General features: G+C 49.2%; 2 protein-coding genes across 7 annotated transcripts; one reads left to right on the forward strand and one right to left on the reverse strand.

Annotated features, from left to right (window-relative positions):
* The first annotated feature begins 581 nt into the window (after positions 1-581).
* MYORG (myogenesis regulating glycosidase) lies at positions 582-7,656 on the forward strand. Of its 5 annotated transcripts, none has more exons than XM_010967396.3 (2): positions 582-739; positions 3,857-7,656. In XM_010967396.3, exon 2 carries the CDS (start codon positions 3,924-3,926, stop codon positions 6,054-6,056), a length of 2,133 nt encoding a protein of 710 aa, XP_010965698.1. In that variant the 5' UTR covers positions 582-739; positions 3,857-3,923; the 3' UTR covers positions 6,057-7,656. The 5 variants fall into 5 exon arrangements, with proteins under 5 accessions (XP_010965698.1, XP_010965701.1, XP_045360623.1 ...); XM_010967399.3 differs by having other exon boundaries at positions 601-739; positions 3,793-7,656; XM_045504667.2 differs by having other exon boundaries at positions 608-739; positions 3,861-7,656.
* Positions 7,657-13,341: 5,685 nt separating this feature from the next.
* On the reverse strand, positions 13,342-24,627 carry NUDT2 (nudix hydrolase 2). 2 transcript variants are annotated; one of them, XM_010967392.3, is made up of 3 exons: positions 24,490-24,627; positions 15,805-15,945; positions 13,342-13,919 (listed from the first exon to the last, which is right to left on the reverse strand). In XM_010967392.3, the coding sequence occupies exons 2-3, from the start codon at positions 15,929-15,931 to the stop codon at positions 13,603-13,605; spliced, it is 444 nt and encodes a 147-aa protein (XP_010965694.1). In that variant the 5' UTR covers positions 15,932-15,945; positions 24,490-24,627; the 3' UTR covers positions 13,342-13,602. The 2 variants fall into 2 exon arrangements, with proteins under 2 accessions (XP_010965694.1, XP_010965695.1); XM_010967393.3 differs by lacking the exon at positions 24,490-24,627 and adding an exon at positions 21,307-21,424.
* Between the last annotated feature and the right edge of the window lie 82 nt (positions 24,628-24,709).

The following is a 24,709-nucleotide window of genomic DNA, read 5'->3' on the forward strand; positions in this document are numbered from 1 at the left end:
CTGCTGGTCTGCTCTGGTGAGAACCAATAGGTTGGGCCTCCCGGCTGGTGGAACTAGGCTCCCTCCTTGAGGTCCTCGATTGAATCTGACCTGCATTCAGCTACTGAGACCCTCCTAGAATTCCACTATCCTTTTTCCATATGGGAAAACTTCTGGAGAGCTAATGAGAGCGTTATACCGAAAAGGCCTCAACCTGCCCAAATCTGGAGGAAGAGGAATCCCAAGGGCTAGCTCTTCTCCTGCGGCATGCTCCTTCTCTTACAACTTAGCCTGGAGGTGCATAAACCCTAACATTAGACAACTGTACCTTCCTCCAGAACTACATTTCCCAGCAGGCCTAGGGCAGAGCCCCGCCTGCATGAGGGTAAGCAACTGCCCAGAGGGGGCGGGCCTGCAGGTGGGGGGAGGAGTCGGAAAGCACCAGGCTGGCTGCTGGCCTGAGCCGCCCGGAGCTGGGCGTAGAGCGCTGGAGGAAGGTAGGGGCTAAGAGGCGTGGCCTCAGGTCCTCGTGACTATGTGGGAGGATGGTCGGGAGCCAGGGGCGGAGCAGGACTCTGAGACCCAAGGCGAGACAGAACGACCGGGGCGTGGCCGAGCAGCCAGGGGGCGGAGCCCGAGGAGGGACTCAGCTGTCCCCAGCTAGGCAGCGACCCGCGCTGCGCCGTGGCAGCTCAACTTCGGCTAGCTTGGAGGGGATCTGCGAGAGACTCCCTTCACCCCCACTTCTGGGGTCACTGCCGTGAGTGAGCCCAGAGGGAAGACCTTGGGAGGGTTGCTGAGGGAGAACATTTCCTGAACTTTCGCTCATATAGATGAGTAAGTGGGGCAAGCCTGGGCACCTGGGCCCCTTCCTCTGGCCGTGGTTCCCAGCGGGCGGCCGGCCCTTTGACCTCAGTCTGTCCCTTAGGACATTATAGCTGTAGCGCTGGGGGTTGGTGTGGAGTATTCTAGGCTGTAAGCGCAGTCACTCGATCGCCCCGGATCCCGTCGCTGGGCAGGACAGGGAGCTGGGCCAGACCGAGTTGCCTTTTACATTTCCACCCACTACCTTACCCCCGGGGACTGTGTTCGACAAACGACTGAACAAGGAATGGCCTCCCCTCAGTTGGGCTGGGCCCAGCCCTCCCCATTAGATCTGGCCAGGGGCTGGCAGCCAAGACTGAGGTTGAGTGTCAAGTAGGGAGAGGCTTCGCTAGGGCAAACCCCACCTGCCAGCACTAGCCTGTGGTTGGGCAGTGGCGGAGGCGGCAGATTAGAGGTCTCTAGCACTACCGTTAACACGGGAACCACAATTCCTCCCCCACAGCTCCGGTACCAGATGCCATTAAAATTGCCACTTCCTACCCCCAAGTAGCCTTCCTGGAGTAAGAAGCAGCACTAGCCCTTGGGAAGATAGGCCTCACCATGTCCACATCAGCCTGGTGGAAGCCTGTCCCATCTTCTTGGCCACAAAGCTCCTTTCTTCTGCTACATTCAAATAGCCAGTCAGATCATCATCTCCCATTCCTAAAACTTACACTGTGGAGGATTAAGCTGAGATTTTGGATTCAGGCAACCTTGCTACTGGCGTGACTTCAAACAAATTCCTTTTTCTGTTTGGGCCACTGTTTCCTCATCTGTAAAATGGGCACAGCAGTTATGCCTCCTGTTCGGCATTAAGGTTAGGGTTGGATGCTGTGGTGGCATTAGGGGGACCAGCACAGGCCCTGTGGATTCTTGTCCTTCAGAAAAGAGCTTTGGAATCCTAGAAGAGTATCAGAACCTAAGTGTTCAAAAAGGCTTTTGAGGTCACCTTAGTGACCATCAAGGGGTCATGAGAAGGGCTGATTTAATATGAAAGTTTTGAGGATGAGTGGTCTCTGTCCTATTCAGATATGGACCCTTTCCCCTTATTCACTTAGTGCCCAGAATGGGGCCTTGGTTGGCTTGAATGAATAAATATAAATGTACAGCAGGTCTGGCCTGGGCCACCTAAGGCCTTCTTTGGGTTCTTCTTAGCTTAAGGCCATCAGCTAAAGGGTACTGCGTGCATTTTTCAGGAGGGCTTTTCTAACCTGTACCTAGTTGGATGGGGGTGTTTTGAAGGCTGAGTTGTTTGGGATGAGAGGAGGGAAATAAAAGGCTATTATTCTAAACCAGCTGAAACTGACAAGTTTAGAGAGTTGCGGGGAGGGAACTCAGAGAATAAGGTCCTGAGATAGCACCTCCCTGGAGGAGGGGCATTGTGGAGAGCTGTATACTGACATCTGGGATCAAAATTCTGATCTGCACTGGGCATTCTTGATAGTCTCATGGGAGAAGTCAGGGAGGCAAGAACCCTGAGCAGTTCTGGTATCTCCTTGGAAGTCGCTGGGGACTTGGAAACAGCCACTGGCATCTGGGAGGAGTCTAATTACTATTTGCTAGTCTCCCTCTCTCCCTCCCCCAAGCTGGAGCAGGTGAGCAGCTGGCTGGCTGGCAGTGTACATGTCTGTGTATACACCTGGCTGGTGCTGTTTCTTTGTTGGACTCTGCCCTGAGGGCTGGGACAAGAAGAGCCAGTAGCCTTGAAAAGCAGATTGGGACACAGACCTCCTCCCAAGTCTGTGTTTCTCTGCAGTCATATCTGAATGTTTAGCAAACAGTGTGTAAGAGTGTATATGTGGAGTAGGGGGTGTCTGATCCCCAGAGAGCTTGTAGGTAGAGGAGAGAAGTTGGCCCAAGAGAGGTGGGTGAAATTTTCTAAAGCAGGTGGCCTGAAGGATTGAGGTTAGGAAAGGAATGAGCTTGGTAGTCATAGGATAGGCATGGCTAGAAGTGGAATCAGAAGGACAGGTAAGATCATATTATGATTTGAGCCTCAATTGCAAAGCTTACACTTCTGAACTTCATCATGGGGGTCGTCAGCAGCTCCCTAAACTAGGAGAGATGTAGTCTGATAAGTGCTTTAGAAAGATCACTATGGTTGCTGTGAGCCTAAGGCATTAGGGGAAAAGAAGTTGAAAGCAGAGAGGCCTCTTGGGGAAGTGCTGCAAAGATACAAGGGAGAAATGGCAGTGCTCTAACTAGGGTAGGGGCAACAGGACAGTGGGTAAAAACAAAGCCAGGAGATAGCTGGCTGACAGATATGGTGCTGGGAGCAGAGCAGGAAGGTGAGCAGGGAAATGGATTTGGTGATCAATGGCTGAGAGCAGGGTGGAGTTTGAGAGCAAAGAAAGGGAGATCTGAGAAGCCACCACAGCCCCCATGCTAGGCTCCTGACCCCAGTCCTAATGTCCAAACCCAATCCTGCCCCTCTACAAACCAGGCCCTAGGACTGAGTCTGGCTTTGAGTATCTTCTCTATCTCCAGATTTAATATGGCTTCTGACTCAAGGTTAAATTCCGTGCCTGAACTGTTCCCCTTTCTCTCTCCTCTTCCCCTCTGGGGACTACTGCTCTGTTAAAGGTCTCAGGGAGCTGGATGGCTTATCTTCCCTCTCCTACCATGGCCACATCTCTGGGAAACCAGACTCTTTCCAGGTGCCTCCCCTTCTCTTCAGCCTGAACTGCCCCCATGTATGATCCAGGCGGCCTGATTAATTCTGTGATCCTGGACAGCTCCCTGACCCTGTCTGGGTTTGTTCCTCTACCAGGAAAACGGGGATGCATGCAATCTGTCCCTCCTGCTTCAGAGTCCTGACTAATTTTGGCAAGCAGAGGGGCCCATGAGAAAGGGTAGGTAAGATGCAGACAGAACGTCCTGGTAAGAGTCTAGCCCTTACGCCCGAGTATACACCTTCCCAAAATATACACCTCTTCTTTCTTGCTGCAGCAAATGGAAATACTATGGAATGAGAAAGCTCAGTTCCACCTCTCTCTTCCCCTTCCTGACTCAGGCAGGCCAGGTTCAGATGGGCTTTGTCAGGTGGCCGTACTGCCAGCTTCTTCCTCAACTGGGGGCTGATGCCCCAGAACACTCAGGAGAAGAGCCAGGCCTATCCCCGCCGCCACACAAGTCGTAAGAGCCCCGAGGCCGTTGCAGCCACAGCCATGTACACCTTCCTGCCTGACAATTTCTCGCCTACCAAGCCCAAGCCGTCCAAAGATCTGAAGCCCCTGCTGGGTTCCGCAGTACTGGGGCTGCTGCTGGTGTTGGCTGCGGTCGTAGCCTGGTGCTACTACAGTGCCTCTCTACGCAAGGCAGAACGCCTGCGTGCCGAGCTGCTGGACCTCAAAAGCGGTGGCTTCTCCATCCGCAACCAAAAGGGCGAGCAGGTCTTCCGCCTGGCCTTCCGCTCAGGCGCGCTGGACCTTGACTCCTGCAGCCGCGACGGCGCACGGCTCGGCTGCTCTCGCACAGCCGACGCGCGCCAGCTGCACTTCTTCATCCAGACTGTGAGGCCCAAGGATACAGTCATGTGCTACCGCGTGCGCTGGGAGGAGGCTGCGCCCGGGCGTGCTGTGGAGCACGCCATGTTCCTGGGCGACGCGGGGGCGCACTGGTACGGTGGCGCAGAGATGAAGACCCAGCACTGGCCCATTCGCCTGGACGGCCAGCAGGAGCCACAGCCCTTCGTCACCAGCGACGTGTACTCCTCCAACGCCGCATTTGGAGGCATCCTCGAGCGCTACTGGCTGTCGTCGCGCGCAGCTGCCATCAAGGTCAATGACTCAGTGCCCTTTCACCTGGGCTGGAACGGCACGGAGCGCTCTTTGCGGCTGCAGGCGCGCTACCACGACACGCCCTACAAGCCGCCTGCTGGCCGCTCAGCTGCGCCAGAGCTCAGCTATCGCGTGTGTGTCGGCTCAGATGTCACTTCCATCCACAAGTACATGGTGCGGCGCTATTTCAACAAGCCGTCGAGGGTGCCAGCACCCGAGGCCTTCCGGGACCCCATTTGGTCCACGTGGGTGCTGTACGGGCGCGCGGTGGACCAAGATAAGGTGCAGCGTTTCGCCCAGCAGATCCGCCAGCACCGCTTCAACAGCAGCCACCTGGAAATTGACGACATGTACACACCTGCCTATGGCGACTTCGACTTCGACGAGGCCAAGTTTCCCAACGCCAGTGACATGTTCCGCCGCCTGCGAGATGCCGGCTTTCGCGTCACACTCTGGGTGCACCCATTTGTCAATTACAACTCGTCGTGCTTTGGCGAGGGCGTGGAGCGCGAGCTGTTTGTGCGTGAACCCACGGGCCGGCTGCCTGCGCTGGTGCGCTGGTGGAATGGCATCGGCGCCGTTCTCGACTTCACGCGCCCAGAGGCCCGCGACTGGTTCCAGGGGCACCTGCGGCGACTGCGCTCACGCTACGCCGTGGCCTCCTTCAAGTTCGATGCGGGCGAGGTCAGCTACTTGCCGCGGGACTTCAGCACTTACAGGCCTCTGTCTGACCCCAACATATGGAGTCGGCGCTACACCGAAATGGCGCTGCCCTTCTTTTCGCTGGCCGAGGTCCGCGTAGGCTACCAGTCACAGAACATCTCGTGCTTCTTCCGTCTGGTGGACCGCGACTCCGTGTGGGGCTATGATCTGGGGCTGCGCTCGCTGATCCCTGCCGTGCTCACCGTAAGCATGCTGGGTTACCCGTTCATCCTGCCGGATATGGTGGGGGGCAACGCGGTGCCAGAGCGCACAGCGAGCGGCAGCGATGTGCCGGATCGCGAGCTGTACGTGCGCTGGCTGGAGGTGGCCGCCTTCATGCCAGCTATGCAGTTCTCTGTTCCACCTTGGCAGTACGACGCCGAAGTGGTGGCCATTGCGCACAAGTTCACCGCACTGAGGGCCTCGCTGGTGGCGCCGCTATTGCTTGAGCTGGCTGGTGAGGTCACTGATACAGGCGACCCCATCGTGCGCCCCCTCTGGTGGATCGCACCTGACGATGAGACGGCGCACCGCATCGACTCACAGTTCCTTATTGGAGACACGCTACTCGTGGCGCCAGTACTGGAGCCCGGCAAGCAGGAGCGGGACGTGTACCTGCCCGCAGGCAAGTGGCGCAGCTATAAGGGTGAGCTTTTCGACAAGACGCCAGTGCTGCTCACGGATTACCCCGTCGACCTAGACGAGGTCGCCTACTTTATCTGGGTGTCCTGACCCTGCGCAGGACACAGGAGCCCCACAGCCCTAACCCAGTCTTCGTGTAGACCTTTAATCCTCCATCACAGCCATACCGTATATCCGCAGGAAGTCCCCATCTCGGTACCATCCACTAAGTGGGTACCATAAGTGTGCTGGAGCCAGCTCCAGTAGGACCCGGGGAGGAGAGGCTGAAGCGACTTCCCACTGCACGGAGTTTCCCTCCACTCCAGTCTACAGAAACCCTTTCCCTGGAGTAAGGGTAAGAGAGCTCAGAGGAAAAAGGTCAGCTCTCTTCCTGTTAAACATGGTTGGGTTTTAAAAGCACAAAGAGAAACCTCACCCTCCATCTTGGCCTGAGTGGCCAACTCTGTCCTTCTGAGGTGGTGACTGGATCCTCTTTCTGATCCCAAAATAGCCCCCTGCCACTCTTAGAAAGGGCACATTCTTGGTGTTGGAAGCAAAGCCCTGAGTTCCAAGCACTGGTGTGAACTATGGCTGACCTGTTCCCACCCCAGCTGGTGAGAAGGGATGGAGGTACTTGGTCAACTGACCGGGAGGCAGGAGGCCCCTCCCAGAGGACAGGGGAACTGGGCTGAGCACAGAGCCATTATCGTTGTCCCTCATTTGTAAAGAGACTCCTGACACTGCACTTACCCATCTGTACACACATGGTTCAGCCCTGGGCCAGGGCCACTGCCTGATGGGCAAAGACTTGCAAGGCCATGTAGGCTGGACTTGGTGCCTTAACTTAAGAACCTGTGTGTGTGTGTGTGTGTGTGTGTGTGTGTGTGAGAGAGAGAGAGAGAGACAGAGAGACAGAGAGACAGAGAGACAGAGAGAGGGAGAGAGGGAAAGACAGAGAGGCACCATGTGTACTTGGATCTGTGGAATGAACATAGTACCTCAGAGGCTGCATAAGCCTGCAGAGGCAGGGAGCAGATTTGAGGGTTTGATTGTTGAGCTGGCCCCTTCCTAGGTGATGTCCACGGGACTCTAGTAGGAAATAAACAGCCCTTTACAGATTCCTCGGCTGCCTCGCTCTCTGCACGCGTGGCAGAAGTATGGCTTAAAAGGGAGTGATGTTCTTATTCTCGTGGTGGTGTGCACACAAACTACCACACAACTGACACCTATAAATACACATACAGAATAAGATCTTTCATTTCAGCCATTTTTCCTTTCTAAGAAGAGCAGCCTTAGCCAGAGTGAGTTCTTTCTGACTTTGCAGCTCAGTCTGGGGAAGGAGTGGTTTGCCAGAGGGGGAAGGTGGGAAACAGGGCAGGGTTCAGCTTCTCTCATCAACTTGGACAGCAGAATCAGTCCCTCACCCCCTAGAGAATGCATCTCTTTGCCCGCTCCTCCACCTCCTCTATCTTCTCAGTGTGAAGAATGCTAATGAAAGTTTAAGGGCACTCACCAAGATGACTCTACCACTCATCTCAAGCTGTGTGGCCTTGAGTAAGCTGCTTAACCTTGTTGAGCCTCAGTTTCCTCATATGTAAAATGGTGATAATAATGCCTACCTCCCAGGTTGTTGTGGGAATTATAAGCATAGATTTATGTAAAGTGCCTGGCACAAGTAGGTGCTCAATAAAAGTTAGTTATTATAATAGTATTTTTTTGTTTGTTTTCTTGCTTAAAAACTATGTGGATTTTTCCAGGCCCCCGCTCCCAACCCAGCTGGCTTCCTCTGGGCCTGCATGTGACACCCTCTTCCCAAACAACTGCACGTAGCACCCAGTTGAGTTCTGAGTTTGTGAGCCAAGGGACACTGTGGTCCAGGAGAAAGGTAAGAGAAGAGACATCTGAAGGTGGAATGTCAGGAGCCAGGAGTCCCCAGGAAATGAGGAGTAAATGGCAGTAGCTTTCCTCTCCTTTTTGTTGAGAGCATTTACTAATCTGTATTCAGTGGTGAGCCTCCTTGGGCGCTGGTGCACAGCCATGGGCTGTGGAGTGACTGGAGGAGGAGGACACCCAGGCTGGGTCCTGGAAGTTTCCCTAAATAGCTGGGGAAAATGACTCACACTTAAATGGCCATCCCCCTTCTATACAGTCTGAAGCCAGCTTACCTAACTAATCTCTCGGGCCTTGGTTTCTTCATCTTTAAAATGGAATTTCTCGGATTCATTGAGATGGGTTTGTAAAGTACTCATGTAAAAATTGGCAAAGAGTTAAGTGCTCAGTAAATGGTAATTGCTATCAACTCTATATTCTAAACAAGGAACAAAGAAAAATTCTGCCTAAAACCTGTGCTGTCCAATATAGTAGCCTCTAGCCACGTCACTTCTTAAATTTATTTTTTAAATTAATTAAAATGAGTCATAATTATAAATCCAGTTTTTCAGGCACATTAGCCACATTTCAAGTGTTCAAAAACCATGCGTGACTAGTGGTTAACATGTTGGACTGTGCAGATTATAGAACATTTCCATAGTTGAATTAAGTTCTACAGCCCAGCACCAAGCAGTGTGTGCTGTCTGAGATGACATGGCGGGGGGATAAAGTAATCTGTAAGGCCCAACTCAGCTGGCATGGAGGAGCAGTACCCTTTAGAAGGGCACTGAGGGCAGGCAGCCTAGATCGGGGAGGGGACACATCGTGCCCACTGAGCACTCACTGTGTGCTGGGGCAGGACCAAAGGGAAGAGTGCCCTTGTTTGGCCAAATCCCAGCCAGCTGGCCCTTGGCTTGTGATCTGGTTTCTAGTCTGGCCTCTGCTATTGACTTAGTTAATCACAAAAGTGCAGATGAACCAACAAAAAACACTGAGATAGGAGGGCATTGTCCTGAGTCACACAGCAGGTTAGTAACCAAAACTGGACTGGAACCTGGTGTTCTGCATCTAGATACCTAGAATCTCCCACCCAGCATTCACCCATCTTCCTACAGTGTGGCCCAGCCCTGGCCTGTATACATCTAAGGTTGGGGAGCCAGCTAAAATGTGTGTCTCTGAAGCTGCCACCCAGTGGGCCTGATTCTAGGCCAGGGAGTGTTTCCCCTTCCCCCATGACAACAAAAAAGAGAGGTTCAAGAAGTTGGTGGGGAGCTGGCTGGAATGGTAGGAACCATGAGAAAGAACTGGTTTTGGAGATGGTGGGGAGTAGGAACTGGGCTAGAAGCTGTCTCTACCCCTATATTTGCTAGGATGCCCGAAACTCTGCCCTCTCTGAGCCTTGTCCACCCCCCCCCAATCCCTGCCAGCACGTCTTGTACATTCCAGATTTATCTCTGTCTCTTTGCACATCTGGGTGGAGAGAGAGGGCTGCCCCTCCTCCATGGCACTTCCAGCAGCCTTGTCATGGCCAGAATTCCCCATTGGTCTTTTCTGTACCCCTGGGCTGGGAGGTGGAGGTGCAGAGACTGGTATGCAATAATGGGATGCTCCCTTCTCCAGAGGTGATAAGGAGGGACTGAGTGACCACTGTGGGAAATCTGAGACCGAGGCCTACCACCCCCATTCTGTGACCATGTGCACCCTAAGAGTCTGCCTCAGTTTCCCTTCCAGTGCTATATGAATCTGCTGAACTCTGGCCAAGCCCTCTCTCTAAGATCCAGATATGTTTTTTAAGAGGATCTTTGCTCTTGTTCCCCCAGATTTGAGTGAAGTATCCCTCACCCTGGTTGGCTCCAGAGCAAGTCTTCTTCTGCCAGTTCCCCTCACTGAGCTTTCTGTTCCCTTCTCTCCTTAAGTCCAATGCCAGTGTTTACCTCTCCAACCCCTGGCCACTATCCCATATCAGGTCTTATCAATTCTAGCCTCAACCATTGCAGTGGACTCCTAACTCCAGTCTCAAACCTTTCAATTCAATCCACATGGCAGCCAAGAAAATCTTTCTGAAATTCAATCATGTCATTTAGGGAGAAATTCTAGCTCTGGTGTTCAAGACCTCTAAGATCTGAATCATTTTTGCAGCTCTGTTTCTGTTTTGCTCATGCTCACATACTTATAAGCATATTTTGAAGAACTACTACCTTCTGTTCTGGGAACAGCTGCACAGCCCATCCCTGCAAGGGGGGGCCTGCCCAGACCTAGCCTTGAAGAAAACTACAGTGGCAACTGGGTGATTTCCTTTCCTGCCATTGTCAGACTCAGTGGGACTTCTGGTGACACCTCCCCTCTCTGGTACACACCCCAGTTCCCAAGGAACAACCTAGTTTTTATCTTAAGGCTAGCCATTTGCTTCATCATGCCTAGGGATCTTTCCAGCAGTGTGGTGGAGGGAGAGATTTTTTTTTTCCCCAATGTACTTTACCATTTTAATGGGCTATACAGGAAAAGACTGATGTTTTTTCTTCTCTCTCTTTTTTTTTAAGTGAAGTGTCAGTGACATAACATTATATTAGTTTCAGGTATACCATGTAATGATTTGATATTTGTATATATTGCTAAATGATCACCACAGTAAGTCCAGTTAACAGCCATCACCATACACAATTACAAAAAAAAATTTTTTTTCTTGTGATTAGAACATTTGAGATCCACTCTCCTATCTACTTTCAAATATGCAATATAGTATTATTAACTACAGTCATCATGCTCTACATTACATCCCCAGGACTTAATTCATTTTATAACTGGAAGTTTGTACCTTTTGACCCCCTCACCCATTAAGGGAGGGGAGAAATGTTGGTCTTCTGTAGCAAGCCCTGAGTCTGGCTGGGGGTGGGGTTAGGTTAGGTTAGGAGGGGGAGAGACTGAAGAGGAAGAGGCTTTGTCCCTGGGGGTTCCAGGTCTGAAGAACAGGAAGAGGCCATGCCTCTGTAGTCAGTATCCTAGTGTTGTTTTTTCCCTCCCTAGCCCCCCCTTCCCCTCCTCAGGGGGTCCTGTTGAGAACTTCCTATGACACAATGCCAAGCAGAAGGCAGAGTAGAAGGGGAATGGACATGAAGGGGGAGGGTTAGGAGAAGGCAGAGAGCCAGTCTTACTGGGCACCTGCAGCACAACCTTAAAGGGGCAGCAGCAAGGCTGGCACTGCCCCCCTCTAGAAAAGGGGCAGACAGGCTGGGGCACGAGCTGGACTGATGGAGAAGTCAGCCTCTGCTCCCCAAATGTGGGGGCTCCACTGGGGGTCCCATACTGCCCATAGGCTTTCAATTTAAATTCTACCCTTATAACTTCATTCTTTTGGGTCTTCAATTCGCAAACAAGTGTTTACTGTGGGGTGTAAGGTATTGCTTTTGGGAGTCAAGAGAGCATTTTGGTTTTCCAGAGCCTCTATCAGATGCACCTAGGAGAGGGCAACTTAGTGACCATCCTGGTGAGGGTTAGTTTGTCAGATGCTTCTTCACTCTGGGGTGGTGCAGGTAGTAGTGGGGAAAACAGGTGCAACTCCAAGAAGAGCCTCTTTGGGTGTAGGTGGAGAAACAGGATGGCGCTTATAGGACAGGTGGTTACATCAGGAGGAGGAGAGGCTCTGGAGCTTGAGGGCCTCAGAATGAAGGGAAAATTGTGGTCTTGGCCCCACCGCTCTTGAATAAGCCCCTGGTGGCCAGAAGCAAAGTGGTGATGACGATGAAGCCTGCTCACCTGCTACATCCCAATCTCAGTTCCTCTCTCTCCCGCCCTCATCCACCTCCGGTAACCTGGCCCAGTCCCACCCTTCTGTGAATTCTTCCTGCAGAGTGAGCAGCTGAATGTAATTTATGAACTCCACCCCCTGCCCCCTCCCTGCTTCTCCAGAGTACCTGTGTTTTCATGGAAAACACTGTAAGGCCCAGAGGAGTGACTCCAAAGCGATACAAGATATTTTAAAGCAGAGTATTCCCTCTGGCACCTCATCCTCAAAGGACCCCACAAATAGGCAGCCACCAGGACCATCTACCTTCTTAAGCCTCAATTTCCCCAGGTAAAAAAATAAGCAGCAAAATCAGATCATTTTCTAGGCCCTTCCAGCTCTGTTGTATGAGGTCTTAGCATCTTGAGATCCCACAGCCTCCCATGCTGAGTGCACGGGGAAGGCCAGCCCTTGTTAGGAGGCAGCTAGTCTGTGGTTTGGCACCACTGCCCAGCAGGCATTTATTAAATCAGTGGGATGTGGTCCCTGCTGGCCTGAAAAGAGAACATTAAGCTCCAAAAACTTCCTGCAGCAGGCCTCCTTCAGAGAGTGCTGCTCAGAGGGGTGAGGAACAAAACCATTCAGGCCCCTGGCAGTGCTCCAAGATCCTGTTCGCTAGTACTTCTGCCCTGTCTGCACGGAGAACCAGTGACTGAAAACATCTGGAAGCCTGTTTAAGACCTGGGTAACTTCTCTCTCCTTCCTCTGGGGGTGGCTGTTCTTGACCCTGGTAATCCACATTGACCTTTGCCAGTGCCCCTTCCCGTCCAGTCTTCTGCACTTCATTGGGCAACAACCCTCTAATGAAATCCACATGAATTCAGCTGCTAACAGCTCCTGGAAGGGCTGGAGGATCTAACACCTGCCCTGCATTCCTTGAGCCCTAGTAGCAAGGGGAAAGAAGGCTGAGACCCAACTCTTGTGCTTCTGGGTCTTACAGTTGAATCGTGGAGAAAAGGAGTAGGAGGGAAGAGAGAAACGCCGACGATGAGGTCTTGCTAAAGGTGCAGAAGGCAGCGGCAGGTGAGGACTGCACGAGGTAGTGACAGGGCTGCTGGGTGGACCAGCGAAGCCCCCAGGCCTCTGTACGCCTCTTACCAATGACCTTGGTCATACTCACAACCATGCCGACTGTGGGAGTCAGGACTGGGCTGGGAGGTTGGAGTGTGTGTGTTGCTGACCTGGTGGCCCAGGGTTGGCTGTCCCTCCTCTCCTGATTGTGACTGGGGATCTGTTCCAGTGTTTCTTGGGTCTCTAATTTTAGGAAACATTTACTGAGCACCTACACTGTGTGCACCTGGTGCCGGGAAGAGATACATTAGCAAGTACAGTTGTCCTAAGTTATCCGCAGAGGATTGGTTCCAGGACCCGCTGTGGATTATCAAGTTCTAAGGATGTTTGAGTCCCACTGTCGGTCCTCGGTATCCACGGATATGGAGGGCCGACTGTATAACAGACCCAACTGCTATGCTCCAGTCCCACTTGCTTGTATATCCTGCCCGCTACATGTCACAATGTCACGGGCACACCAGTGGGGTGGGATGAGAGTGCTTGGAGTTCCAGAGGCAGGAGAGCTACCCTGGCAGTGTTGGGTTTCTCCTATTCTGACTCCCTCAACTTCTCTGGGGTGGAGTGCTTGGACACAGGATTCTCTTCAGCTAAGGTCAGAGCTCTGATTCACTCTAGCTTTTCTCCCCACCCAGGGCAAGAGTCTATGAAATAAATACAGCAGATTAGAAGGACAGATAAGCTGCTTGACGTTTATTCATTAAGTTTAAGGATGCACTCACTGGGCCTGGCCTTTTTTCTTTTTTTAATTCCTCCTTTGCCTTCCTTTCCACCAAGCTGAGAGTTTTGCTTGCATGCTTCTGAGAGTCCTCAGCTGATTTTACTAACTTATCTGCTCTGTGCTATGATGAGCCAAAGACTTCCCCGGAAGTGAAGGCGGGTTCATCTCAGAAAGTCCTCAAGGATCCTACTGAGGCAAATGACCCTGCTCTGGTCAGCTCAGGCCGCTGTGGAGCAGAGAAAATGGTGTCCTTCTTGGAGTACCGCCTTCATATCCTTGAACTGAGCCAGCTGGCAGGCCTCCTCCAGTCCCAGCCAGCGGTATGCCTGATGCTCGTGGGAGAGGCGGACCTCCACGTTGTAGTCCTTTACCTCTGCCAGCCAGTAGATGACCGTTTTAGGCTTCTCCCTGGCCACATAACTGAGCTCCCTTCTGAACCCCTCGATGATGGTCAGCTGGCCCGCTTCTATGCCTGCTTCCTCCTGAGTCTCCCGCAAGGCTGTTTCCAAGTCGCTTTCTCCTGGTTCTGCATGGCCTGGTTAGGAGAAAAGAGGAAGAGGAGGAGGATAAAATCTTCAACAAAGCTGGACTTTCCAGGTCAGATAATTTAAAGCTGGGGTCTTTGGTGACTTTTCTAGCTGTTTGCTAGGTTTTGGCAATATCCTAACATGCCTAGGAATGGGGTGCAGGGCAGGGCGTGTCTGGCTTTGTGGTGTCTGGGCAGTCCCCCTTCCCCACCACATCTTCTCTACAGAGTGAAACAGACCATGTATTTGGCAAGTCTGGTCTAGAATACAGCTCTTTGATGGTAAGAGAGACAGCCTCCCTCTAACCTCTGCTTTCTTATTCTTTGGAGCTCTCCTCATCCCATGTTCTCAGGGAGACCATTCCCTTGGAGACATTAATGTGGTTTTCCTGAGGAGGAGCAGTTCTTTCTTGCCAGGTGGGAGCAGGCTGACGAGGGAGCACTTCGCCTACAATCCACAGTGAGGACTTAACACTGTCTGCATTTGGTCCCTGAAGTCCCAGGGCCAACAGTTAGGCTCCAAACCCTGCACCACGGCACCAGCAGCTGTTTCCAAGTAGCTATCAAGGCTTTTCCAAATTGTTTTCGTCTTTCTAACTGAGCAAGGCCAGATTCCAGTTTCATAGGGAAAGTCCTGATGGGAACTTAGACTAAGGACAAGCTGAGAGCCAGTTCTAAGAAAATTTGTTGGCAAGACCCAAACCCAAGCAGACGACTGCCAAGAAGCTGTTCTAAGAGAACTTGAAGCTCTGCAGACTGGGAGCAGCCCTCAGCTTTGTCTCTAGGCCCGCCCTGCAAATTCTCAGCTTACCCAGGGGGCCGAGAAGGCCTGGGAGGGGTCTGGCAGCCTCTGTCAACACATGGCTCCAGCAAGTTGCTGGGGGCCTCCTGGTTCAGGAGCTCATGGGGAGCAGAAATTCTTAGCTATTCCCTGGTTGGTTCAAAGACAGGGCTATATCCTAGCCTTCTCCTTCCCAGGGGTCCTCATAGCAGTACCCTGAGTCAGCTGCTGCTGCACAGCTCCCACAGAAAGCAGCCAGGAGTTTGGACTTAAAAACCCATTCTAGCTCACGGCTGCTGGGGAATTTTCTCTGTACAGCACCACATATAGCCGTGTCCACAAAGACAGGTAGGTAATGCATCAGGGGAGGAAGATGGGAGGGATGCTGGTGGTGAGAGAGGTGATCCAGCCCCACCTTCCCTCCTACTGTGTGGGAGTCTCTGAGCACAGCCTGCCCAAAAGCATCCATTCAGCATTCTGCCCATCAATGTTAAAAGGGTAACTTCTCCCCCAGGTCCAAGCAGGAAAAAATTCAGAGAGGTCCTTTGAAATCTTTCAATGAGAGGTACCATGCCGTGTGACTCAGGTGATCAGGAGGCACAAGTGTGAATATTTCTATTCATAGTATATGTGACACTTCTGTCTCTTTTTTGCACCTTGTTTCTCCCTAGTGAAACTCAGATGTGCAAATTTTATTTCCTGTTCCCACTTCCTTGTTTTCCTCCAACCCTGGAGCCTTGTTTACCCCTCCGCCACCCCACTTGCCTTTCAAGGCCCTGCTCCCTTCTGTCTCAGGGATGTTCACCCTAGGCTCCTGAGCTGTAGCCCAGTAATGGCTCCACCCAAGGTCCCCAATTCCCAGCCCAGTGCTTCTTCTGCTACCCAGACATCACCGCAGAGGCTGGTGCTCTGGTGAATGATACAAAACCAGGTGCTGCTTCTGCCCTGGGATTTAGTCCCAGAGTTCTATTTCCAGTTCTTCTCTGGCCTGGCATGGACCAGACCCTCCTCCTACACAATCACTGAGAAGCAAGCCTTGTAGGGTGCCTGGCAGGGTGGATTTCTGAGCAAGGCTTGGCATTTCCCCAAAGGCCAGCCCCTCTGGCCTCACACCTTTGGGAGGAGTCCAGTGATGAATGCCATCGGATGCCTGCAGCAGTAGAAACTCAACTGCAGTGTTGTCCACCTTGGGCATGAGGCGTCTTCGGAAGATGATCAAGCCGCATGCTCTCAGGGCCATGGTCTATCTGAAGGCTTAACAAAGAAGATGCGGTAAGTTACACAAAACAGGAAGATCCATACTGGGGGGCAGCACACACCGGCTAACAGTGACCTCGTTACCTACAGAAAAGGGAAAAAGGCAGCAGGACCAATGTGAAACCAGGGATCAGAGACGGGCCTTTGTGTGTAACTGTGGGACCCTGGCCCCTACCTGTTGGTGTGGTTCTATGCTAACTCCTCCAGGTCTCCCTGCTAAAGCAGGGCTCGGGGTGTGTGTGTGTGTGTGTGTGTGTGTGTGTGTGTGTGTGTGTGTGTGTGTGTGTGTGTGTGTGTGTGTGTGTGTGTGTGTGTGTGTGTGTGTGTGTGTGTGTGTGTGTACGTACGAGATCCTCAGCAGCGAACTCACTGCTGAAACTGGAGAGATGCTGGGAATGGGAGAGCTGCAGTACAATATTATCATCAAATCCACACTCCCATTTCCCTCAACCTCCAACCTGAGTCTCTGGAGCAAAGAGACCCCATCAGTGTGGTTTCTGATGGCTCACAGAGGGGTCACTTAGGAAGAATAGCTTGGTGTACTAAAAACTTATTTGTTATTGATTTTTTTTTTTAGTCTTTTATCTGTTTTGGAATGTTCTACATTCACATAGTTCAAAATTCAAAGTATAAAGGGGCACACATGGTAGAAAGTCTCTTTCCCATCCCATCAGAGGCGAACCAGCAGAATGATCAAGAGTGTGAATCTGGAGCCTGGGTTCAAGTTCTGAATCTGTCACTTATTGACTGTGTGATTAGCTCCTAAGCCTCAATTTCCTCAACTGTAAGACAAGATAACAATAGCGCTACTGTAAAGGGCTGCTGTGAGGGTTACATGACTTAACTTTCATAAAGTGCTTTAGAACAGTGCCTGGCAGGTAATAAGCATGCAGCACATTTCAATATGCATAGAAAACTGTCTGGAAGGATACACATCATTAATACTGTTTTCTGGGGAATGAGATTATGGGGAGACTTTCATTTTCTGCTCCATATATTTCTGTATTATTTGGAAGCTTACAGAGAACACTTATTAATTTTATAATCAGAAATACAATACAGACAGACTTTTTTTTAGTCTTTTCCAATTTACTTAGCCTTTTTTCCATTTCAGAAAAAAATGTCAACAGCAAAAGACAGGAAGGGAGCAGGAATATCTGTAGAAGTGAAAAAAATTCATCATCTGAAGGAAGACATGTATGTGCTCAAGGTAACAAATAACATGGAAGATCCTTTATATAAGGTCCTGGTAAAGAAAAATTTGTGTTATTTGTTCAACAAATATTTATTGAGCACCTACTATGTACTAAGTACTGTACTTGGCCTTTGCCCTCATGCAGTTTATATTCTAGTGGGAGAAGCAGACTTTAATCAAATAGTTAAGCAAATTTAAAAATAATTGCCAATAAGGTGTGTGTTCCACAGGGGAAAATGTATGATTGGTAACTTGACCTCACCTGAGGGATCAAGGAATGCTTCCTGGAAGAAGGGATGTTTGATTAGAGAAGTAAAGGATGAGTAAAAGGTAAGCTGGCAAAGGGAAGGAGGAGAGAAAGTGTGTTCCAGGTGGAGGAGACAGCATGGGCAAAGGTCCTGAGGTGAGATGGCATAACTGGAAGAAAACCAAGTGTCTCAAATGCAGAGAAGGCCTGAGAGAGTGGCCCATGCAGGGAGAGGCCCAAGTTGCAGGGCCTCATCTGCACAATTCCAGGACCAAAGAAGGAGCTAGTGCTCATGGGTAGCAGAGCTGATGCAGAGAAGGGGGCTGGAGTAGGAGCTGATGATCTCCACAGCCCCCTTTTAGTGCTCGATCAAAATGGGCTTGCATCTGTCAAAGGCATAAAAATCAGACTCAAACTGAAAGCTGTTCCAGGGCAATTCTCAGGATTGCCAACAGATGGTAATGATTCTCTAGAGAATAGTGGTTCCTTAACCAAAAAACCAAACACACCCAACACTGTGACCTTTCCAAACCTTTCTAAACCTATAACGGGAGTTTTTAAGGATTGGAAATAATCTCAAAGTGGGTTTTCTAAATGCTCTATGTTCTCATATGCTGTTGGCAGGAGAGTAAGTTAGCATATCCCCTTAGGAGGTCAATTTGGTAATAATTATCAAGATATAAAATGCATATTCCCCTAGACCCAGGAATTCCATTTCTAGTCACCCTGACGTGTAGAAATACATGTGTAAGATGCACACACTTAAAGAAAAAAGGAAGAAAGAAATATCCATCAATATGGGAATGGTTACAAAAGTACAGTGTATCTATATGATGGAATATTAGGAAGCCAATTTAAAAATGAGGTGGAGCCACATAGGCTGCTTGTAAAAAGATTTTTCAGACATACTAAGTGGAAAAAGAATGGCTCATAACAGAATGTAAAGTGCAGTCCTTTTTAAGTTTAAAGTTTCATAAGCTGTAAACCAGTATCAGGCTTATATTAAACATTGTGTTCTGTTTCCCTGGTCTCCCTATTTGTGCTGAGAACTTTCCTTATTCTGGAAACCTGAAGGAAGCACCCTGTCACCAAAGAAAGGTGAACAAAGATTTCAAATTACTGGTTCCACATTCAGGCAGAAACAGGTAACTGATCCCACATCCTCCTATGAAGATGCTCAGAAAGTATTAGCAAGTTATAGGTATAGGGCATCTTGCCCCTGCCTTGGTAGAATCCCATGGAATGGATGTTGGAATCCCTGGAAAAGCTTAGGGATCCAAGACTAGAGGGCACAGTGCTCTGCCTAAGACAGGAAGCCCCAGGGCATTCCTCCACACTCCTGCCATCACTAATACAGCATGGGGTGGGATGTGGCAAGAAAGACAGGCCTGGGGTGGCCATGCAGGACTACTGGGGAGAGAGGAGCAGGCAAGTATTTTCCTCTGGGGAGAGGGTTTAGGTTGGTCACAGTGGTGCACTCTAGCAAAAATGTATCTCAGTATATACCAATGTTCAGGGGTGACCGCGTCTAAGAACCAGACCCACTGATGGTGCTTCTTCTCAGTGGGACCAGAAGAACTAGGATGAAGAGCTGGGATGAGATGTTCACTCTCTGCCTATGCTCTGGACCCACAGAGGGGTCAGCTTTTTCTAGAAAGGCTATTTGCCCTTTCAATTGCTTGGCTTAAGCCAGCTGTCCTCTAGAATTTCTCCCTCCTTCCCCAGACATGCAGCCTCCTCCGCATCCTTTCAGAAGCAACTCAGATGTCATGGCTTGAATAACCTTCTACTGTAGAGTTTGATCAGAGACACAGAACACTATGAGCAACAGAAAATTAAGAATTTAGTATAAGGATTGGACCTTGTGCAATTATGGAAGCTGATGGAGAAATCCATGCAACTCTGTCGCCTCTGTATCTGGTGTTAGGCCTGAAATCTCTCTAGGTCAGTGAGGCCAGCAGTTGGGAAGGAAAGCTGGATGTGAAGTGGAAGAGAGCAAGGAAAACTGGAACCTGTGAGAACAAATCGACTCGTGTTCACTGTCTCCAAGCTCCTGCCTCCGGTGATTTGTAGGAGAAGCTGGAGCCCTTTGCCACAGAGCTGAATGTACACTTGGCCCAGGACTCAGAGTAGCTTAAGGAGTAGATTCAGCAGAAGTCCAGGAGCTGCAGGCCTGGATGCTGTCCTGCGCCAACAAGGTGAGCCAGCAGATCAGTGTCAAAAGGTTTGCACTGCCACCATGCCTGTTACCCCGCTCCGTCCTTCAGCATACTGGCTGCTCCTTCACTTCAGCTTTCCAAATCATGTGCAAAATTTTGAGGTCAGCCCTAACCTGGAAGCATACAGGAAGGGAATCCTGGGAAACTTAGTTCCAGCTTAGCTAAGTGGACACAGTACAAAGCACCCACAAGCACGCATACCTAGTATGGCAAATCTCTGTCTGTACCTCTGGCAGGTAAGAGCCAGACTCTAAGCTGTCTCCTTGGGACCCAGCACAGCAGCTCTCAACAGATGTTCATTGACTCAACAGAACTGTCTCCCCACCTCCCACTCAAACAAATGCTCAGGGTGTGTTCTGGGACTTTGGGAAATAGCCCAGTGTTTCCTGAAGAGTGCCATTTACATAAAAGTCAATGGAGCTATTGTTGGAGGTTTCTGTTTTTCTGGAGACCACGGAGCTGAAGCTGTCCTGGGGTTTGAAAGTAGCCAGGTTTCTTTCTCTCTCTCTCTTTCTCATACACACACACGCACACACACACCCACACGGACTCTGAGTGGACTCAAACCTCAGGGGGTTAAAGAACATAGCATCCAATATGCAAAATATGCCTGCAGCCAGGATTGCGGAGGTGAGAACTCCAGGCTGACAGCAGGCAATTCACACTTCAGAAAAGTGGCAAAGTGCCTTAGGTGGTTTAAAAAAAAAAAAAACCTGCACAAAAAAACCCTCAATGTCATCAGAAGGTTCCAGAAGCAAAGGAAAAGTGCTTTTGGCTTTCTCTGTATATGCAACTCCCTCACAGCCTAGGAGGTTCAGGACCTAGGTGCCAAAAAATAATTCACAGATAACTGGCTCTGCTGATATGTTGTGTTCCAGTATTTTCATCAAATTAATCAGAGTGCTATTGCAAGCATAGCTCAACCCCAACAGCCTTCACTAATGCAACTTTAGATACAGAAAGCGCTCCCCAAATCCTCCACCTAACTTGTTCCTCATGGTCTAAAATCGCTTTTGCAGAAACTGTTTCAATTAAGCATCTACCCTGTGCAAGGTTCTTTATATGTATCTTTTCTACAGCTCAGGATAACTCTTCATAATAAGGATTATTATCTCCAGTTTTGTGAGGAAACTGAGATTCAAAAAGGTTAAAATATTTGCCCAAAGGCATAGCTGGTCTGTGAATGGTGGCATTTGAATCCAAGTAAGTCTAACTCTAAAGTCTGTATTTTTTTTTTTTTTTCATTTATACAGCTTTGCTTACCGTGAAAGAGCAGGGCTTAGGGCACAAAGGCCCTGAGAGAAGACATGCAAATAATTTATAAAATTACTTCCAGTTCCAAAATTCCCACTTTTTGATCTATATTCATATGGAGAGTTTTTAAGAAGTCTAGCTGGAATCCTTCCCACAGAATAGGTTTTAGTTGGAGGGGCGTATAGATGAAGGTCCTGGTGCCCAAAGACAAGGCTGGAGGGGTTAAGTGTAGTCTGAGGCCCCTTAACTTTGCTTGTCAGATAAAGGTTTCTAGGTCTTCTCTGCTTTTTTCTGGGAAGTAGGAGCCTGAAACCACATGTTGAAAACCATACCCAGTAGCCTGAGGATTCCCAAGCTTGGGGACATGCTTGACGCTAGCCTTGGACAAGTACACAGGCACCTAACTTAGGGCACTGGTGTCTAGGAAATTTGCCCAGGCTTACCCATTGCAAGGAGGGAGGCCACTGCACCTGACCACAAGCACCTCTGTGACTGCTCAGCTTCCTCTCACTTCCCCCTTCATAATGGTCATTTCTCCAATTCTCCAAGTCCCTCTTTCCCTTTCAAAGGAGAAAATAGATATGAGCCTCCCATCCTTGAATAAAGTTCTCTCTTTTAACAACAAAAATAGAGGGGAGAAGGGTATAGCTCAGTGGTAGAGTGTGTGCTTAGCATGCATGAGATCCTGGGTTCAATCCCTAGTACCTCCATTAAAAAAAATTAAAATAAACCTAATTACCCTCCCCGCTTAAAAAAAAAAGGAAACAACAAAAAGAGAAAAATAAAAAAGAAAGAAAAAAGTCCTCCACTACTATAGATTGAATAAATTGAGACAAAGAAAATGTTCCCTCAACTACACTTTTCCTTGCACATCCACCACTCTCCTCTTTCACTGAGACCAAGCTGCTGAGTCATCTTGCCATCTTTGCTATTTGGCTGAGGGAGGAAACAGATTTCACCTGTAATGACGTGAATATTGGCTTCTAAGATGAGACCAAAGTCAGACAAGGTTGGGACAAAAAATCGTTTCTAGTGAAGCAGATCTGTTAAGTGGCCTGTTAGTGCCATCTGCTGTCCAATCCTGGAAAGCAAACACGGGGAATTCTGGTATAGCCTGAAGGGATTCATTACTCATCTAATGTCTGCTGAGTGTGTCCCATGAGACAGACAGTGTGACAGGACTGAAGAGTAGGTATGAAGCTGAATACTAGTGAAAGAGGAAGGTATTTAAACAGACAAGTTACACATTGTGTTTTGTGCATCAGGGGGATATGTGTAAGATGTAATGGTAGCAAAGGAGTGATTATCTTTAGGTCAAGGGGTACCCCATAATGACACTGAGGGATGGCTAGGAGTTTACCAGGAGAATAAAGGTGGCAAGGGGCACTCCAGGTAAAGGGAGGAGTGTGAGCAAAACTCCTCAAGCACAAGATGGCATTTCACCGATAAACAGTTTAGTTTATATTCTGTAGGCAATGAGGAGCCTTTGACTGGCTTTAGGCAGGGCTGTAACATGGTCAGATTGACATTTTACAGAGACATTCTGGCAGCAAGGAAAGTGAAGAAAGAATTAGAATAAAAGATTAAAGACAAGGAGACCAACCAGTTATTATAGTTTTGGGGGAGGTGTATTTAGGTTTGTTTATTTACTTACTAACTTATTTTATGAAGGTACTGGGGATTGAACCTGGGACCTCATGCATGCTAAGCATGCACTCTACCACGGAACTATGCCCTCCAGCTCAAGGAGACCAACCAGTTACAAGCCGTTTGCCAACAGTCCAGATGACAAATGATAATAGAGTTAAATGAAGGCAGAAGCAGTGAGAACGGAGAGGAAGGAAGGAATTTGAGAGAGATCGCAAAGAGAATATCAACACTATTTGATGTTTCATTGTCCAAGGGAGAGAGAGAAGTGTTTGGTTTGAGTGACTAGGTAGAAGGGAGGTAGAGGCAGAATGTCAGCTAATGATTTCTGTTTGGGACAAGTTGAATTTGAAGTGCTGTAGACCACCCACAAGGTAAGTGAACAGATGGGTCTAGAGTTCAGTGATCATCTCATCCCATCTCTTCATTTCCCAAGGTGGAAATTTCCTACTAGAGAAAGATTTTTCTCCCACTGTAGGTACCTCTGCAGCCCACTGCCTTTCATTTGGATAAGTCTGCCTGTACATCTGGCATTCCAAGAATTTCATCTTCTTTCAGTCAGAAACAGCATGGCACAATATAGAAAAGATGGCTGGCTTTGCACTGAGAAAGACCTAGCCCCCTAATTTAACAGTTGTGTTACTCTGAGCAAAATATTTAACTTCTCTAGGCCTCGTTTTCCTCATTTGTAAAATGAGGAAACTACCTACATTCATGTTATATAATGTATATGTAAGGTCTGACATATCATAAGTACTGAATATGTGAGTCACTCTTAACCCTTGTATCATAAAAGGTCATCCAAAAGCTTCTCTAGGTTATGTTTTAATGGCATGCACTTAGCTTTTATCAACACTTGAATCAAGAAATGGCTTTTCATATTTTCTGCAAACCAATAGTGAACACACTGTTCATCACACCATGTATATTACTTATGTAAAAGGTCCCACAAGATAAATTCCTTTTAATATAAGTACTAGGAAGAAATTTCACTCTTTTGAAGAATGAATTGTTCCTTAATTACTAGTTATTTAACTGACAAGTTTTGAGCTAAATTGGGTCCTTTACAGTAAATCTACTGGCCCCATTGGCTAGTATATTTGCTTGTTTCTAATATGAAGATAATAGCTCTCATTTTTTTTTTTTCCGGTGGAGTTACTACTTGCCAGGCATTGTGCCAAATGCTTTACCTTCATTATTTCCCTTAGTCTTCACAACTGCCCCTGAGGCACTACTGCAAGTTTTCAGAAGAGGAAAAAGTCAACAATAGCTGAGATGTGTCTGGGTAGTGACTCAAAAGCAGATCTGCCCATCTTCCAACATCATTGCTCTCAACTTTCGACTCTATATTAGCTACAATTGGCTATTTGATTGCATTCAGTTTATTTTAAGCTGTCCTATATATGTATATGTATAAATATGTGTTTTTTTCCTTAATACATATAATAAATACATAGGGCTCAAAGCAGGTCACAACTAGGAGAAAGAAAGTTATGTTTTAGGCAGTAGTACTCCCCTGTGACTTTCTTTAGTTCTGCCATAATCGCCACAATATTATTCATTCAGTAAATGAAGCAATTTGAAAATGTAAAACATCTTGTGGAAAGTAGACAGGGTATAACGGGTAACAACAAAGCTAAAACTGAGGCCCAGGGAGGGGAAGGTAAGACGCTCGGTCGCTGGGCCCTAAACCCGGCACTCTGGGATTCCGACGACCCACCCGATCGCCACTTGCATGGGGGCAAGCAAGGTTCGCAGGGCCATGTCACCCTCCCTTCTCCCTGCTTATTCAGGAAAACTAAGGCCCTGTGAGCGGCTGGGGCCTGGCCTGCCCACGCCTCACTGCCAGCTTGGAGGAGGGCACGTCCAGCTCTGACCCTGCAGCGACGGAAAGTTAATCAGCTGCAGACTCCCATCGCTTCGAGCCTCGTTCCTCCGAGAAGAACTAAACCCAGAGGTCCCTCTGTAAGGGTACTCACCCCAAGCAGGAGGAGGCAGGAGGCGGGCCTTGGACAGAGACCGGGGGTACGTCGACCAACCCGAAGAGCTCAGTTGCGCTTAGGGAGACCAATAGCATGTGGCAGAAGTATTCTTGACCCGCCTCAAAGGTGCCGTTCTTTCACTTAGAACATCGCGAGATCTTCATTTAAGCGGACTGATTGGTTGAAAGACGGAACTTGAGCGTTACGCCTACTGTTC

The sequence above is a fragment of the Camelus bactrianus genome, chromosome 4 (genome assembly GCF_048773025.1).
Source record: "Camelus bactrianus isolate YW-2024 breed Bactrian camel chromosome 4, ASM4877302v1, whole genome shotgun sequence".
NCBI classification, from domain to species: domain Eukaryota; kingdom Metazoa; phylum Chordata; class Mammalia; order Artiodactyla; family Camelidae; genus Camelus; species Camelus bactrianus.

What these genes read in the sequence shown, in the direction of transcription:
- NUDT2 (XM_010967392.3), bottom strand. Translation starts at nt 15,931, where the DNA reads ATGGCCCTGAGAGCATGCGGCTTGATCATCTTCCGAAGACGCCTCATG. An exon ending in TCACTGGACTCCTCCCAAAG is followed by an intron (nt 13,920 to 15,804) that starts GTGTGAGGCCAG and finishes TCTCCTAACCAG; the next exon opens with GCCATGCAGAACCAGGAGAA.
- MYORG (XM_010967396.3), top strand. Translation starts at nt 3,924, where the DNA reads ATGCCCCAGAACACTCAGGAGAAGAGCCAGGCCTATCCCCGCCGCCAC.